Below are 14,138 nucleotides of genomic sequence, written 5' to 3' on the forward strand. Positions count from 1 at the left end.
TCATTTTTTAGTGTTGAGCTCATCAAATCATATTCACACGGGATGGTTCACCTTCGACTCATCTTGAGTGCAGTTTCACTGATGTTTTTGTCTTCCACTTTCTGATGAATAGCCACCTTGTGTGTGGATGGCAAGCTTGCTGGTTGTCAAGGTTGATGTGCAGCTTTACTTGGAAATGACTTGGTTCATTTTCCTTATTCCAGAGAATACTATAGCTCTAGGTGATTATCAAGGTTGATATTGTGAGATTGCTGAATAGAGGATTACAGTATTAATGATCTTTATCTGTTCAAGACAACTTGGTGTTTAAAAACTGAGGAGGGTGTACTTTACTGCTTCACTGATAATGTTAACTGCTATCAGTCAATTTAAATTCCATACTTAAAACAAATATGACTGTTAACTACAGTACACACACAAACCCTTAGTTATCTGAAACTGCCTTATACGATGAATTCAATGACTCTATACTTGTTTGGGTTATAATAACAACACAAATAGGCTATTGTACAAGATTTATTTATTTATATGTATGTACAATTTTACAATTTAAACTTAGATACAAAAATAGGATGAATTTGGGTCAATTGGAGCATTTTGACTTCATATCAATATCAATAAGTGACCCAACTTGAATTCAATAGGATTCAAAACACTCTAACAAAGAGATATTTAGGCTATTACATTCTGCTGAACACTGTAAAAATAATTTTTGAAGTTGTAAATAAAACAAAGATTGTTGAAGTATCACAGTATATAAGAAAATACTATTTCAGTCTTACTACTTTTAATGTTTAATTGAATTTTAGAAAATTTCCATTCCATTTACTTTTATTATTATTATTATTATTTTTTTTTGAAAACCACATTCTCGGATCACAAATTAGATGTTGCAAATGAAATATGCAAAAATGAAGGTCCCCAATTCTATCAATGAATTAGACATCTGCTACACACCGGCCAGCAAATAAGACATACGGGTTTGTATTGACATGAGGGTCATTTTCATTTTTGGGAGCACTATCCCTTTAACGACTTCTTATTTCTAGGCTCATAAAGTGAGCAGGGTATGGATACCAACACTAGGATCCATCAACATTAAATCTGTAGGGTAAAAAAAGTAAGTTGGTTTACTATTGGAGGACTGTGGCTTGACAACATGTGAATGTAGAACGTTATCAAAATAACACTGCTTGTTACCTGAGCAATAATTCTATGAAAACAGTGACTCCCCGTTTCATGGAGGTAATGCAGTGCGTCATTTGTACTATACTATGTCATGATGACCCACCCAAACATCACCATTCCAGTCACGATACATACTCACCAGGTCTAGTCAGCACAGGAAGTGATGATGACCACCATGGGGGCTTTGATGTTCTGATTAGGAACTGAACAAGAATGCTAATATCTTTTGTAACTGCTTATCTGTGCACAGTGGTGGGTGTTTTACAGACTTCTTGTTGATTGTATCTATTGCAAAAACTTACACAAACAGATTATAAATTCAAGAAAAAAAATTATTTTAATAATGTATTTAAAAGTTTGCACTTTTTTCCGAAGTGTATGAATACTCTTTACTCCTGATTTCTTCATTATGTAATCAGCAGTAAAATAAACTCAAATACTGAAAGTCATACATCCAAGTGAAACCGCAAAAAAGCTGATAGAAAAATAAATCTGACAAGATCATTGGCATTTGAAAAATCATTGATTAAATTGGCAAGATCATTGGCATTTGAAAAAAATCTATGAGTAACTTTAAGTGACACACGATATGCGTGTAAACACATCACATAGTAGTACAGTGGCTTGGTAAACAAAGTAGTACATACATTAAGGTCAGTGCCGTGGTTCATTTAGGTCTCCACATATCTATTTCACAAGATTACTGGTTCTATCAGCTGTCACTTTAAATGCACTAAGGGTGTTGAAGTCTCACTTCTCAGGTTTGTTTCTCTGAGTAGTGTGCTTTTACTGCAGTTTAGAACTGCTAAAACGATAGTTCAGCGTAGCAGGTCATAGGGAGCATCACTTGAAAATAGGGCTGAGGATAGTGGGCATGGTCTTGTTGACCTTCTCCTTGTATAAAGTATAGAGGGCATCCTTTTTGTTGATTTTTTTTATGCAACTGTGGGAACAGGAATAAACATCAAAGAATCTGTAAATGCATCTGTTTATTTATAAATCTGTTGGCCATATACTTACATCTTCTTTAATATCCATAATGAAAGACAGAGGATGCCAATGCCAATGACCACCAGGCCCACCAGACTGAGATATTTCCATGCAGGGATGTATCGAGTTTCCTCATCTTCTGATGGTGACAGGAGGAAAAAGTTATAAATGATCAAAACATTTAAAATGGAAAGGACTGTTTACAATATAAGGATGATTTCTTAGGCTGTGTTAACCATACGAATTTTCAAGAGCACGTTAACTATCTTTAAATATTCATAAACACGTCAATTATAGATGTTTCGGAAGATCAGAATGACTGAAAACTCTTAAATCGGTAGCTCTAACCTGTACACTTTGTTTGGCTCCAGTCACTCCAAATTCCTCCATCAGCGCAGTACATGTTCACCTTTGATCTGATTCGAAAGCAAGTTTTCTGACTTTCTACCCCTCTCAGAAGGCCATAAGATGTGTGCACTAAATTCTGAAAAACCATCCTTTCCTAAAGGGGAAAAATAAAGACAACATGGGTGCTTTTGACAGACTGAATTCCTGCTCTTTTTGATGTTTGTATTGGCACACTACCTAAAGCAAATCTTGGTTTAACAGTGCATGCCAAGATTCAGAATGAAATACAAGTGAATGGCAGATGTTCATGTAGACAAGTGTTGTTTACAAATTACTGGATGTTACAAAGCTATAAAAGAACGTTGTCATCAGTGTTCCCCAGTCCGTCTCCTGAAGGCATTTTGGATGTTTCCCTTATCTAATATGTCTGATTCTTATCAGCCCATTAGTACTCTATAATCAGAATTGCATGTGTAAAATGTGAGGCACCTAAAATATGCAGCAACAAAAAGAGTTTGCAAAATAGAGCTGAGGACAATGTTTATTTTTCACTGTGACATTTATTTTTGATTTTAATCATCTAACTGCACTGGACAGAAGAAATAAAGATTAAAATACCTGCTTTTCTTTGCCATTTTCCATCGCAGTGCTGCTTTCCACCTCATATTCCAAGCAGTGTTCTGGCACCCGACCACTAGGTGGTGACCAATCTAACTTCAAACCTCCATCAGTCTCCGAGACATGCACAGAGGAGACCACTGCTGGTTTTACTGCCCAGAGAAAGAAAGTGAGAAGAAAATGAGGAATACGTTCTTTAAATGCACTTTTGTACTATTGAGTCAGACCAGGTGCTTATTCTGTATATGTCCCTAGTTAGCCAAGTTTGCAGTTTCTAGACTTAAATTGTGTGAGATTTATTCTGACAAGTATAAAGCAGTGTGTAGTTACCATGGTTTTGGACCTCAATAGAAAAGTAGGCCGTTCTCAGACTTCCTGCTGGAGAGGATCCATTTACACATAAATTAAACTTGGAGAACTCCAAGAGTGATTCTCGAGGAAACCTGCATCCCCTTCGACCCTCAGGTAATGCGATGTATTCTGGACATTCCTTTGTTTCATCCATTTCCCTGTGCCTGGAAAAACATACACATTTACTCAAGTCATTAAGTGCACTTATTTTATTATTCAAAATGTGGAATGTCAACGTAAAACTGATTTGTTCGTTTTTATTTGCATCATTAGAAAGAAAATGATGCATGCTATTGACCTCTGCAAGAAATTATGCCTATATTCAGAGTATGAATAGATGTTTGGGTTATAAATGGTATTTTGACATCAAATTGAAGATTCTGTTTTATTGTGACCTGTTACATAGATTTACAGAAGGAACTAGACGCTGACTCGTTCCAGGAAGCTAAGCAGTTCTGTCTTGACCTGTAGTGCAGTGGAATGCAGCAATCAGATCCTAGTGGATCAAAACCATGGCTTATGTTAAACTTTGCCAAAAGTAACTGTGTACACTGCATACTCTAGTGAGCATAGCGTTTCAGTTCATTCAAGTAAAAATATTTCTGCTTCAACCTGTCCTCCCCCTGAGGCAAAAGCCCTTAATGCATCTGTATTCCAAATAATTTGGAATGCCTTAATGGTGTATGTAAGCAGCATTTCACATGGAAGTGCTCACCAGTAATAGAGGTAGTGCTGTGAATTCGGAGGCTGGACAGGTCCTGACTCCCAGGTGCATTCCATGTACTCCTTACCATAGTAGACACAGTGAAAATCTCTTATTCCTGATCCAGCCACACCTGAGACAGGCGATAACATGTTTAGTTTGATAACAATTAGTTAAATGACAACAATCAAAATAGTAACTGTAATTATATTTTTATTGAATATTATGATATGCTATTCAGAAGTATGGATAACACTAGAATGGCAGTTCTGCTTAGAAATGAATGATGCAACTTGGTTTCCTCAAACCAATCAATTAAAATGGTTATTACAAAATTTCAGGTAACATGTAATCCAACACACAGTTAGGCCTATATTGAGATTTATTTGATCAATTTCATAGAAAGACTCAATCTAAATCGTGCATCAGCTGGTTCACTCCTCAAAAGCACTTTCCTTGAAAACAGGACATTAAAATGATGAAAATGTTTCAAAATGGGTGTGTGTTTAGACTAGCATGTTCCTATTTTATTTTTTTTTTCAGATCCTTTTTGTATTTTGCTTATGCAATAAACTTCAGATTAAAAAGGCTGGGAACAGATAAGCAGAAAATATTCACATGTGTCAATGCAGGTGGTTACACAAATTTATACGTCTGAAAGTCCAAAGAATTACGCCACAAGAATTAAGCCAACGTATTCACATTTACGCAAGTACTTACAGTACATTTGCGTCTGCAATTGCTGTCTGACTGATGTTTTTGTTCCTATTTTGTTATTTTCAACATCTGGTGCTTACAATCAGATAATCACAAAAAAGCACACATTTATAGTTACCAGCATGATTGTGGAAATATCAATAACAGGAATTACAGAGATTAGTAACTCGACTGGTCATGTGATCTCCAAACACAATGAGATGACTTTCTATATGTAAAAAATAGAAGACTGTTTTTATTACTACTTACTGTATTAGTCTTCATTTCCTGAGTGATTGTTTTTAACATTTTTCAAAAGTAACCATTTTTAGAGGTAAAATGATTGTGATTAAATTATTGAGTGCATATTTAAAAGAAGCAACTAAGCAATGTAAGAAATAAAATTGGGGCTTCAGTTGGATTCCTTGCAATCACAATATACTATGTATGGTTGATCTTTGCTCTTGTTCGCTTCAGTGGGGTTGAACAGGTTTTAAATCTTTACCTGTAGGTTCACGTGTGTAGACCCACTCTGTCTCCTCCCCTTGAACCTCTGTCCCATTGGTGCAGGCACACTTCAGCACAGTGAGTATTCTCACCTTGACTGGTTTCTCAAGGTCAAACTGAGCATCATAAGTCAGCTTGACAGTTCGGACACTCTGTACAACACAAAAAGAGGGCAGTTTTGAGTCATAAATCTCTACGTTTGTAAGAATAATGGCATAATATAAATATATATAAGGCATGAAAAGTGGCTTCATTTTGAAGATGCTGTAGAACAAATATGTGTGTCTGAATACTAAGTACATCACCCACAGGGAGCTGTTCTCTCTGAGGGGTTGCATTAAATGAAACAGTTTTTGGCTCTGACTTAAAGGAGTTCCCTAGAACTGACTTAAGTTTACCAAGTGGTTGTGTGGGGTCATTTACTGAACCATGATTTATGTAGAGATACAAATACATATTTACTGAATTGGCACTAAAACATTTTTTTTTTTAAAGATTAAAGCACTTAATGTTATTTACAAATTCAGTTAGCTTTCACATACATTTGGCTGATAATGAGCCATCACAAAAATGGTGAAATATTAGAGCAGTTTTCTCCAGCAGGATTGAGCACAGCTTTAGTAATGTGGTCTCAGAGAAATTTCAGAAAAAAATACCACAAAACAAACAGAATTCTTCATAGCATGGTTATCTCAAAACATTTCTGAGTGTAGCATAAAATACATTTACGTTTTGTGGTTTGTGAAATGAGCCTGAGAAATTAATGCTTGTGCTGAAAAGACAACAAATGAGACTGTGTGTGTGTGTGTGTGTGTGTGTGTGTGTGTGTGTGTGTGTGTGTGGTGTGTTCTGCGAGTTCTCGAGCATTCCTACCCTCCACCGTTCCTCGTAGGTGTCATAGTATCTGAGTTGGTATCGTACTGTGCAGCCTGTAAGGTTCTGAAGGCTGGCTGGCCGAGTCCAGTGGATACTAAGGTAACCCAGGAAGCCAGGGTCTGTTATCTCAATATTAGCAGGTGGATCCACTGTGGGAAATCAACACTGTATGTCTATGAACAATGTTAATTGCACTAACAACTCTTGGCTTGAAGACAGACCAAGCATGTGCATTAAACATCCAGCTGTAAATCTAAACTCAAATCTAATCCCATGAGTCAAAATGTTTGTGCATGTATGAGGGTAACAGTTGCGAAATCCAGTGAACTCTGTCAAATTCTTAGTAATCTGTGACACAAAGTCATGCTAAAAACCTCTGTCTGTCTTAACCTATAAAGGAAATGATGTCAAAAGGAAACATAAACGGTGTCAAAATGTTAAAGACAATAGAGACTCCTAACTATTTGCGTAGTATTGGATAAACTCCAAAAAAAAGATGGTTCTTTACACATAGTAATAGTTCTATTTATAGTCATATCATCCTAAACAACCATTTTATGCTAAATGGTTCTTTGTGTTAAGAGTTTAGGGTTGTTTATTCCCACTTTTTTTTAACCTTTTTAAATCTGTAACTGTCAAAAGTCTCTCAAAGCCACCTCATTATTGATTTGGGAACTCAGCCATCCAACTCTCAACATGTACTTGAAATTCTTCTTAAATGTCCATAAATTTTACATTTCAAATTGTAACTGATTTTCTACCAGTTTTTCTCTTTTTTTTTTTTTTTACCAGAACATGTGTAATCAGCTGTAACCATCTTAGTTGAGGATATTTCTCTCCTCTTCTCCACTAAGCAAGTAAGTGACAGAGATTTTGAATTTATGATCCATATTCTTATCAAGATTTCAATGATCAGCTTTTGCTTTTTGCATTGTGAAGGGCTCACATACTGTCCATGTTAGCCTTCATAAACTTAATTGCTTTTACTTAAACAAAGCAAAGAGACACACTGATAGGACTGATGCTATCACGTTCCACTTGTTGTTTGTCATTTCTCTGATCACAAATGCAGACAGAGTTTTATGTTTACGCGGCACGGTGCAATGCAACGCAACGCGTAAAAAGACAGTATAAGTCATTATAATCAGTAATTATGTCCCCACTGGATGCAACAAAAGCCTCGTTTGTAATGGGTTTAAAATAATGTTATTTTTAGCAGCATCATATGACCCCTTTAATGTAACTAAATGTTAAGGTATTTTTACTACAATTTGTAATGGCAATAAAAAAGTAAAAGTACCTAATTGACATTTTATTAAATGTAAAAATGTAAGTATAAGACCAGGTAGAAAAAGGGGTAAAAGACATAATATAAATAAATTATATATAAACTGATATGAATAAAAAAATTTTTTTTAATTATTAAAAGATTCTTTATAGCACTTTCAAAGCATGGTTCATTATATGGAACTTATAAAATGGGTTATATTTAACAGTTCTACTTAAGAATCTATTAGAGCTAGATCACAGTCATGTTAATGCAAATGCTGTTTGTCTTGTATATTATGTGACTCTCTTTGTACTCTGCAGAATGAGCAGAAGTCTAGAACTGTGCCAATTTATATATATATATATAATTTCAGTGGAATTAGCCAGGAAGCTTACCCGCCACTCCACAGGCCGTGACCTCTGATGTAGAGACAGGCTCTTGAGTCAGCAAAACCAGAGTGAATGCAGAGAGCCATGCAGGAAATTTATTCAGCAGCAACATGTTCTTCTGAAGGGTTATTATCAGTGTCTAGAGAGGAATAAAGCATTAAACATTTACATCAGTTGTCTCTCTTCGCACTTGTTTTTGCTACCTTTAGGGTGATGTAATATAGCAATGATCTGCAATCATGATAAAATAGTACATTGTCTTTAAAAAGGGAGGTGTTTAGATCACCCACGCTGTCGCCAATCTTTTTTCCCCATGTGGTTGGAAAATTAATAACTGCATGAGGTGTGGCTCCTTTATTTTCCTAGATCAGTTTGGTATAGCCTGCTTAGTATCGGCTCTTTGGCATCTTAACCTTAAAACAGCTGCATCACAGTGTATTTGATTAGTCCTTCGCCTTAAAGAGACAGTTCATTAAAAAAATTAATATTCTGTCATTATTTACGCAGAACATGAAAGAAGGTATTTTGAAAAATATTGGTAACCAAACAGTTTGGCGTCTATTAACTTCCATTAAATGGACAGAGAAATAATCTTTTTCAGATAATCATCTTTAATATTGCATGCAAGAAAGTAATACAGGTTTGGAACAACATGAGGGTGAGTAAATGATTCGGTGAACTATCCCCTTAACACATTCCCAAATCTGATTTTATACACAAATATATATAAAAAAAAATAGAAAGAAAGGAAATGTGTTAATTATATTGTATAATAAAAGCTGCTATTTTGATAAACTTTTCACAAATATTCATACATGTTGATATCTGCACACACAAAAACAAATATACAGTTATAGATTGGAAAATTATCCACTCAGTTAACCTAAATTCAATCTACATAAAGCAGATCTGAAGATGTGCTGAGAAAGAAGGCAGGCAAAATATCCACACATGATGAAGATATAAAGCTACTACAGCACAAAAGAACAGGGTAAACAAGTATCGGCTCTTTGGCATCTTAACCTTAAAACAGCTGCATCACAGTGTATTTGATTAGTCCTTCGCCTTAAAGAGACAGTTCATTAAAAAAATTAATATTCTGTCATTATTTACGCAGAACATGAAAGAAGGTATTTTGAAAAATATTGGTAACCAAACAGTTTGGCGTCTATTAACTTCCATTAAATGGACAGAGAAATAATCTTTTTCAGATAATCATCTTTAATATTGCATGCAAGAAAGTAATACAGGTTTGGAACAACATGAGGGTGAGTAAATGATTCGGTGAACTATCCCCTTAACACATTCCCAAATCTGATTTTATACACAAATATATATAAAAAAAAATAGAAAGAAAGGAATTTACAAACCATATAAATTCAGCATATAAATGGAATATACACTAAAAAACAAATGTTAATATTTTGTTAGAATCTAATGATGTTACATAAACAGAATGTTTTATTTTTTTATATAATATTAAAAATACACAAATATTACACTACATTTTCATTATGTTTAAAATGTTTAAGACATTAAATAAATCTTTATATAGACTTTTTTTTAGATATTCAATATTAAGGTGTTCACAATCATTTTCATTTTTAAATTTTATATATAACACTTGCCCGAAAAAGTGCGGGGGACGAATTTACGTGATATTAAAAGTGAGGGGGACACGTCCCCCGCGTAATCTACGCCCCTGATGAATTCCATTGAATGTTTTAATTAATACTTGTGGTTTTGTCATTAAGTGTTAACTGTTTAACTGATCCTGTTTGCAAAGGTTTGTTATAAAGCAATCGTGTAATTCGAGCGTTCCGTGTGTGTGTGTGTGTGTGTGTGTGTGTGTGCGTGTGTCATGCTCTGTAAATCAGCACTGTTAGGCTATTGTGTTTACTTTGGCTTACTCTGAAATACGGCCACTTTAAGACAGCAAGAAAAACACGTCGTCTTTCAAAGACTTTATACAAACCTATTTGCAAGTGGAATGTTTATGTCCTTTCAGTTCCCACAAGTACAAACATTTCTTTCTTTCTTTTTTGTTCAGCTTAAAATGTTCCCTCTGGGTGTTATGCTGATGGGAAATAGCATGTTTGCAATTACCTTTTTGAAAAAAAAAAAAAAAGACAGAAAATTGACAGAGAAATAACTCGGATCATCAGTTAAACAGTGTAGCCTTCTAGAATATATGGGCTATATAAGACAGCACGTTTATAGCATTTATAAACGAATAGACCAAGCATGCACTTATTTGTTTTGCTCTTTCTTTCATAAAAAAAAAAACGTAATAATACGCAGTACATGTAACAGTACACACACACACACAAACATATATATGTATGATTGCAGTAAAAAACCTTCTCATGATCATTAAAATTCAAGTAAATGGTTTCATATCTCATAAATATGTCTCTGATAAATACAAACTTTATTGGACAAGGGTTTAAATGACTCTTTCAAGTTATGCTACACTGATTTCAGAAAAATAAGAGCTGCAAACAACATCAAATTAAGTGTCTGCTAATTTTTGTTCACAAGTGTAGCTTGAGAGAGCAGAACCCTTCCTTCCTGACCCCCTGTCTTGGATGATTCTCTGGAAGAGAGACAGTTGTTTTCTTTGGAAAAGGATTCATACTTCAATAATAATGTAGCGGATGTCGAATGGTCACATCTCATACTAATATTTTTAAGCATTGCTTATTTTAGTTTGACACTTACGAGAGTGTCATGAAGATTTGTGTTCCTGCAGCGAAGAAGCACAAAGCAAATGACAAAGACACAATGAACACTGTAAATGGTCAGTTTATTCCAGCATTTTGACCTTTGAAATGTTTCGGTTTGTTGCCTTTTTAGGAAACATCCTAATGTGTTGAAACATAGATTATGTACATGAATGATGGTATGATCCAGACATGCAATCAAGTTGTCATACAAAAACATTTATACATACAGTACGCATTGGTAGGAGGCATCTCCTGTCTTTTACTTTTTAATTAACACTTCTTTTTACAAACTGAACAGCTTCTCACCAACAGGAATGTGAATCAGAGCTGATGAGTGATTATTTCAAAGCTTTGTCAAGATGGAGTTTGATTGGGAAAGGGGGGGGGGGTACATGAGAATGGATTTCATTAAAATAGGATACTCCTCTCATTGAACAGTGTAAATGTGCATACTCAGTACCAGGTGTCTACTTTTTTCCCGCATTGCAGTAAGTGTCATGAATCCCGGTTCAGTACAAAATTAAGGTAAATTTGAGGCCTTATGACAATGATTATCTCTGCTACAGTTCAATCATTATTCTTGCATACTGAGTACTATAGCATATTATTAAACAGTAGCATGCAGTATGCAGTCTAGACCTTGAAGCAGGTGACCCATTTCAGGAGTTTTGCAAAGTGATGGCAGTGGAAGCGTATGAGTGACAAATGAATAATTGGGAAACTGTGTCATAAATATAAAGCTAAACAGACAGAAACAGTTAATTAGAGGGTGTAACTGAGTGAAAGTAAGTAGAAATTTTTTTTACAGGACCTGTGACCTTTAGAAAACCTACATTCTTGGCTGAGATTGTGTCAAGGAGGCAATAAAGCCTGAGGAAATGCTGTCACCAATCCATCCATCACAAAGCTCTGGAACTGAACCAGACGTATCTGCTATGGTGTGTGAAGTATGATAGGGGAGTGAGACATTACTCATCACTGCAAATCTGGGTCCTAAAACTCCTTTCCACAGAAAAGGGTTCAACAGCTGCTCCTGCTGCCAGTTGAGTATACAATTACTTTTTGAGAGGCATAAATCAATTAACATTTTTTCGTCAAAACACCATCAGGCAGGCTATCTTTCGCGATGTGCTGGAAGTGGTTAATTAGCCACAATTGCAATAAGAGAGACAAAAATACCTGTATTCTTCACAAGAATATATGGTCAACAGTCATGAACAGTAAAAGTGTTACCCTCCAATTACAATACTGATATACACACCATAAAGTGGCTTAAAGGGATAGTTCACCCAAAAATGAAAATTACCCCATGATTTACTCACCCTCAAGCCATCCTGGGTGTAAATATATTGAAGCCCCAAAAAGTGCTTCCATCCATCATACAAAGCTTCGCGGACATGCTCCATACATGCTCAGTAGATCAGCTTGAACAGTAAACAAACATGTGTACTTGTCCACCTCCGCGCACACTCTCCGATGACGATTTTTACATCACGCATACCATAGCGGACACTAGCGGACTCGCGCATGCGGAAAGTATAACACAGGCTTTACTGTAGAAGAAATAACCATAATATTTGCACAGTTTTTATTTACAGTAGCAACCATGTAACTGTAAAGTAAAACTCACTAATTTGCATGTACAACTTTTTTTCTTGCCTTTTTGTGCTTATTACACAGGACAGTGTAGCAATTGGTGTGGTGTGGATAGAGGGGAATCTGATCAGCAAAGGACCTCAAGCCAGGAATCGAACACGGGTCGCCAGAGACACAGTTGCACATGTCAGTGTGCTAACGACCAGACTATCCGTACCAACAGGTTTCATTGCTGTTTAGTTATATTGATTCAGCCAAAAAAAAATAAATAAATAAAAAAATGAAACAAATCATGCATGTTGCATGATTTAAATATTAATAATCATTTATCAACAGTCACAGTTAAAGGGATAGTTCACCCAAAAATGAAAATGTGATGTTTATCTGCTTATCCCCAGGGCATCTAAGATGTAGGTGACTTTGTTTCTTCAGTAGAACACATATGATGATTTTTAACTCCAACTGTTGCAGTCTATCAGTCGTATAATGCATGGCAATGGTAACAAAATCTATGAGAGTAAAAAAAACATGCACAGACAAATCCAAATTAAACCCTTCGGCTCGTGCCGACACATTGATGTCCTAAGACACGAACCGATCGGATTGTGCCAGAAACCGAACAGTATTTATATAATTTTTTACCTCTAATACACCACTATGTCCAACTGTCTTTGGGCGCGCGCACGGCATCCGGTGCGTGAGGTGTGTACGCGCTCTGGCGTAGTTTACGCAAGTGCCGGAAGTGATCTCTCGCGCGTATACGTCACTCATTGTTTACACATATTTTTTTTTTTTACAGCACATTGTTGGTTACTGTAATTTTCTACAGTACATAATTGGTTATTGTGTTTTCTACAATACATTGGTAATTACTGTGATTTTCTACATTACATAATTAGTTATTGTGTTTTTTAAAGTACATTGGTAATTACTGTGATTTTCTACATTACATAATTAGTTATTGTATTTTCTACAAGACATTGAGAGACACAGAGTGTCACAGTAACCAGCATTACTGTGACACTCACAGTACTTCTTACAGTACTGCAATTTTGACTGAATCTACGGTATTCTTCTGTGATTTAGTATACAGTAAATTCCTGTGCACAAACAGTAAATTACTGTAGATTTCACATGTGTTTTTTAGTGTGGAGGACACCGGCCCTCCAGGACCAAGTCTGGAGACCCCTGCGCATCCTCCGTCATACACTGCAATGGCGGATATTTTGATTTCACAAACGCATCGCTTCACTTCAGAAGGCCTTTATTAACCCCGGAGCTGTGTGGAGCACTTTTTATGATGGATGAATGAACTTTATTTTGCTTCAAAATCTCGGCCACCATTCACTGCCATTATAAAACTGGGAAGAGCCAGGACATTTTTTAATTTTCCGATTGTATTCGTCTGAAAGAAGAACGTCACATACACCTAGGATGGCTTGAGGGTGAGTAAGCGATGGGGTAATTTTCATTTTTAGGTGAACTATCCCTTTAAGACATCATAACAGCATTCACGTTTACATGCACTGTCCACTTGTGCGGAGCAGAGCAAGCAATTTCAATTCTTTCCTATGGGAGTAAAGCTTCACGATCACCTGATGAATTGTGGGATTGGCAGAAAGCATTAAGTGTGGCCAAGAGCATCAAAAAATTTTTTTTGTGCAAAGATCAAGCAAAAAACACTTATGATGACGATTAAATTGGCCATGCACTGAAATAAACCAGTTCATACATACTTTCACCAGACACACCCCAAAATGGAGGCATTGTAGTGTTTGGAGCGGAGTTCTGCTGCTGTAGTGGACATTTACCGTAAGTCAGATTAGATGCCATATTGAATTTAAAGTGGATAAAAATGAGGCTGTGAGAGACAGACTTAC

At 35.8% G+C, this 14,138-nt stretch overlaps 1 protein-coding gene across 5 annotated transcripts; it reads right to left on the reverse strand.

The window, feature by feature from the left end:
• Positions 1-888: 888 nt before the first annotated feature.
• Positions 889-8,329, reverse strand: LOC107693451 (interleukin-13 receptor subunit alpha-2-like). 5 transcript variants are annotated; one of them, XR_001634743.1, is made up of 11 exons: positions 8,223-8,328; positions 7,943-8,075; positions 6,275-6,426; positions 5,400-5,553; positions 4,211-4,331; positions 3,475-3,659; positions 3,145-3,296; positions 2,527-2,680; positions 2,209-2,317; positions 1,328-2,131; positions 891-1,104 (listed from the first exon to the last, which is right to left on the reverse strand). XR_001634743.1 is itself a non-coding variant. In XM_016492848.1 (10 exons), exons 1-10 carry the CDS (start codon positions 8,274-8,276, stop codon positions 2,032-2,034), a joined length of 1,311 nt encoding a protein of 436 aa, XP_016348334.1. In that variant the 5' UTR covers positions 8,277-8,329; the 3' UTR covers positions 889-2,031. The 5 variants fall into 5 exon arrangements, 4 of the variants coding, with proteins under 4 accessions (XP_016348334.1, XP_016348335.1, XP_016348332.1 ...); XM_016492848.1 differs by having other exon boundaries at positions 889-2,131; positions 2,209-2,314; positions 8,223-8,329; XM_016492849.1 differs by having other exon boundaries at positions 889-2,131; positions 8,227-8,328.
• Positions 8,330-14,138: the final 5,809 nt, after the last annotated feature.

This window comes from Sinocyclocheilus anshuiensis, unplaced genomic scaffold, assembly GCF_001515605.1.
Source record: "Sinocyclocheilus anshuiensis isolate Anshui unplaced genomic scaffold, SAMN03320099.WGS_v1.1 scaffold1296, whole genome shotgun sequence".
Taxonomy (NCBI): Eukaryota; Metazoa; Chordata; class Actinopteri; order Cypriniformes; family Cyprinidae; genus Sinocyclocheilus; species Sinocyclocheilus anshuiensis.

Excerpts from the sequence above, each read along its gene's own strand:
- LOC107693451 (XM_016492846.1), bottom strand. The coding sequence starts at position 8,276 with ATGCAGTTATTAATTTTCCAACCACATGGGGAAAAAAGATTGGCGACA. Across the intron at positions 8,076-8,222 it reads AAAGATTGGCGACAGCGTGG|ACACTGATAATAACCCTTCA; the intron begins GTGATCTAAACA and ends ATTCCTCTCTAG. Across the intron at positions 3,297-3,474 it reads TATTGAGGTCCAAAACCATG|TAAAACCAGCAGTGGTCTCC; the intron begins GTAACTACACAC and ends TTCTCTGGGCAG.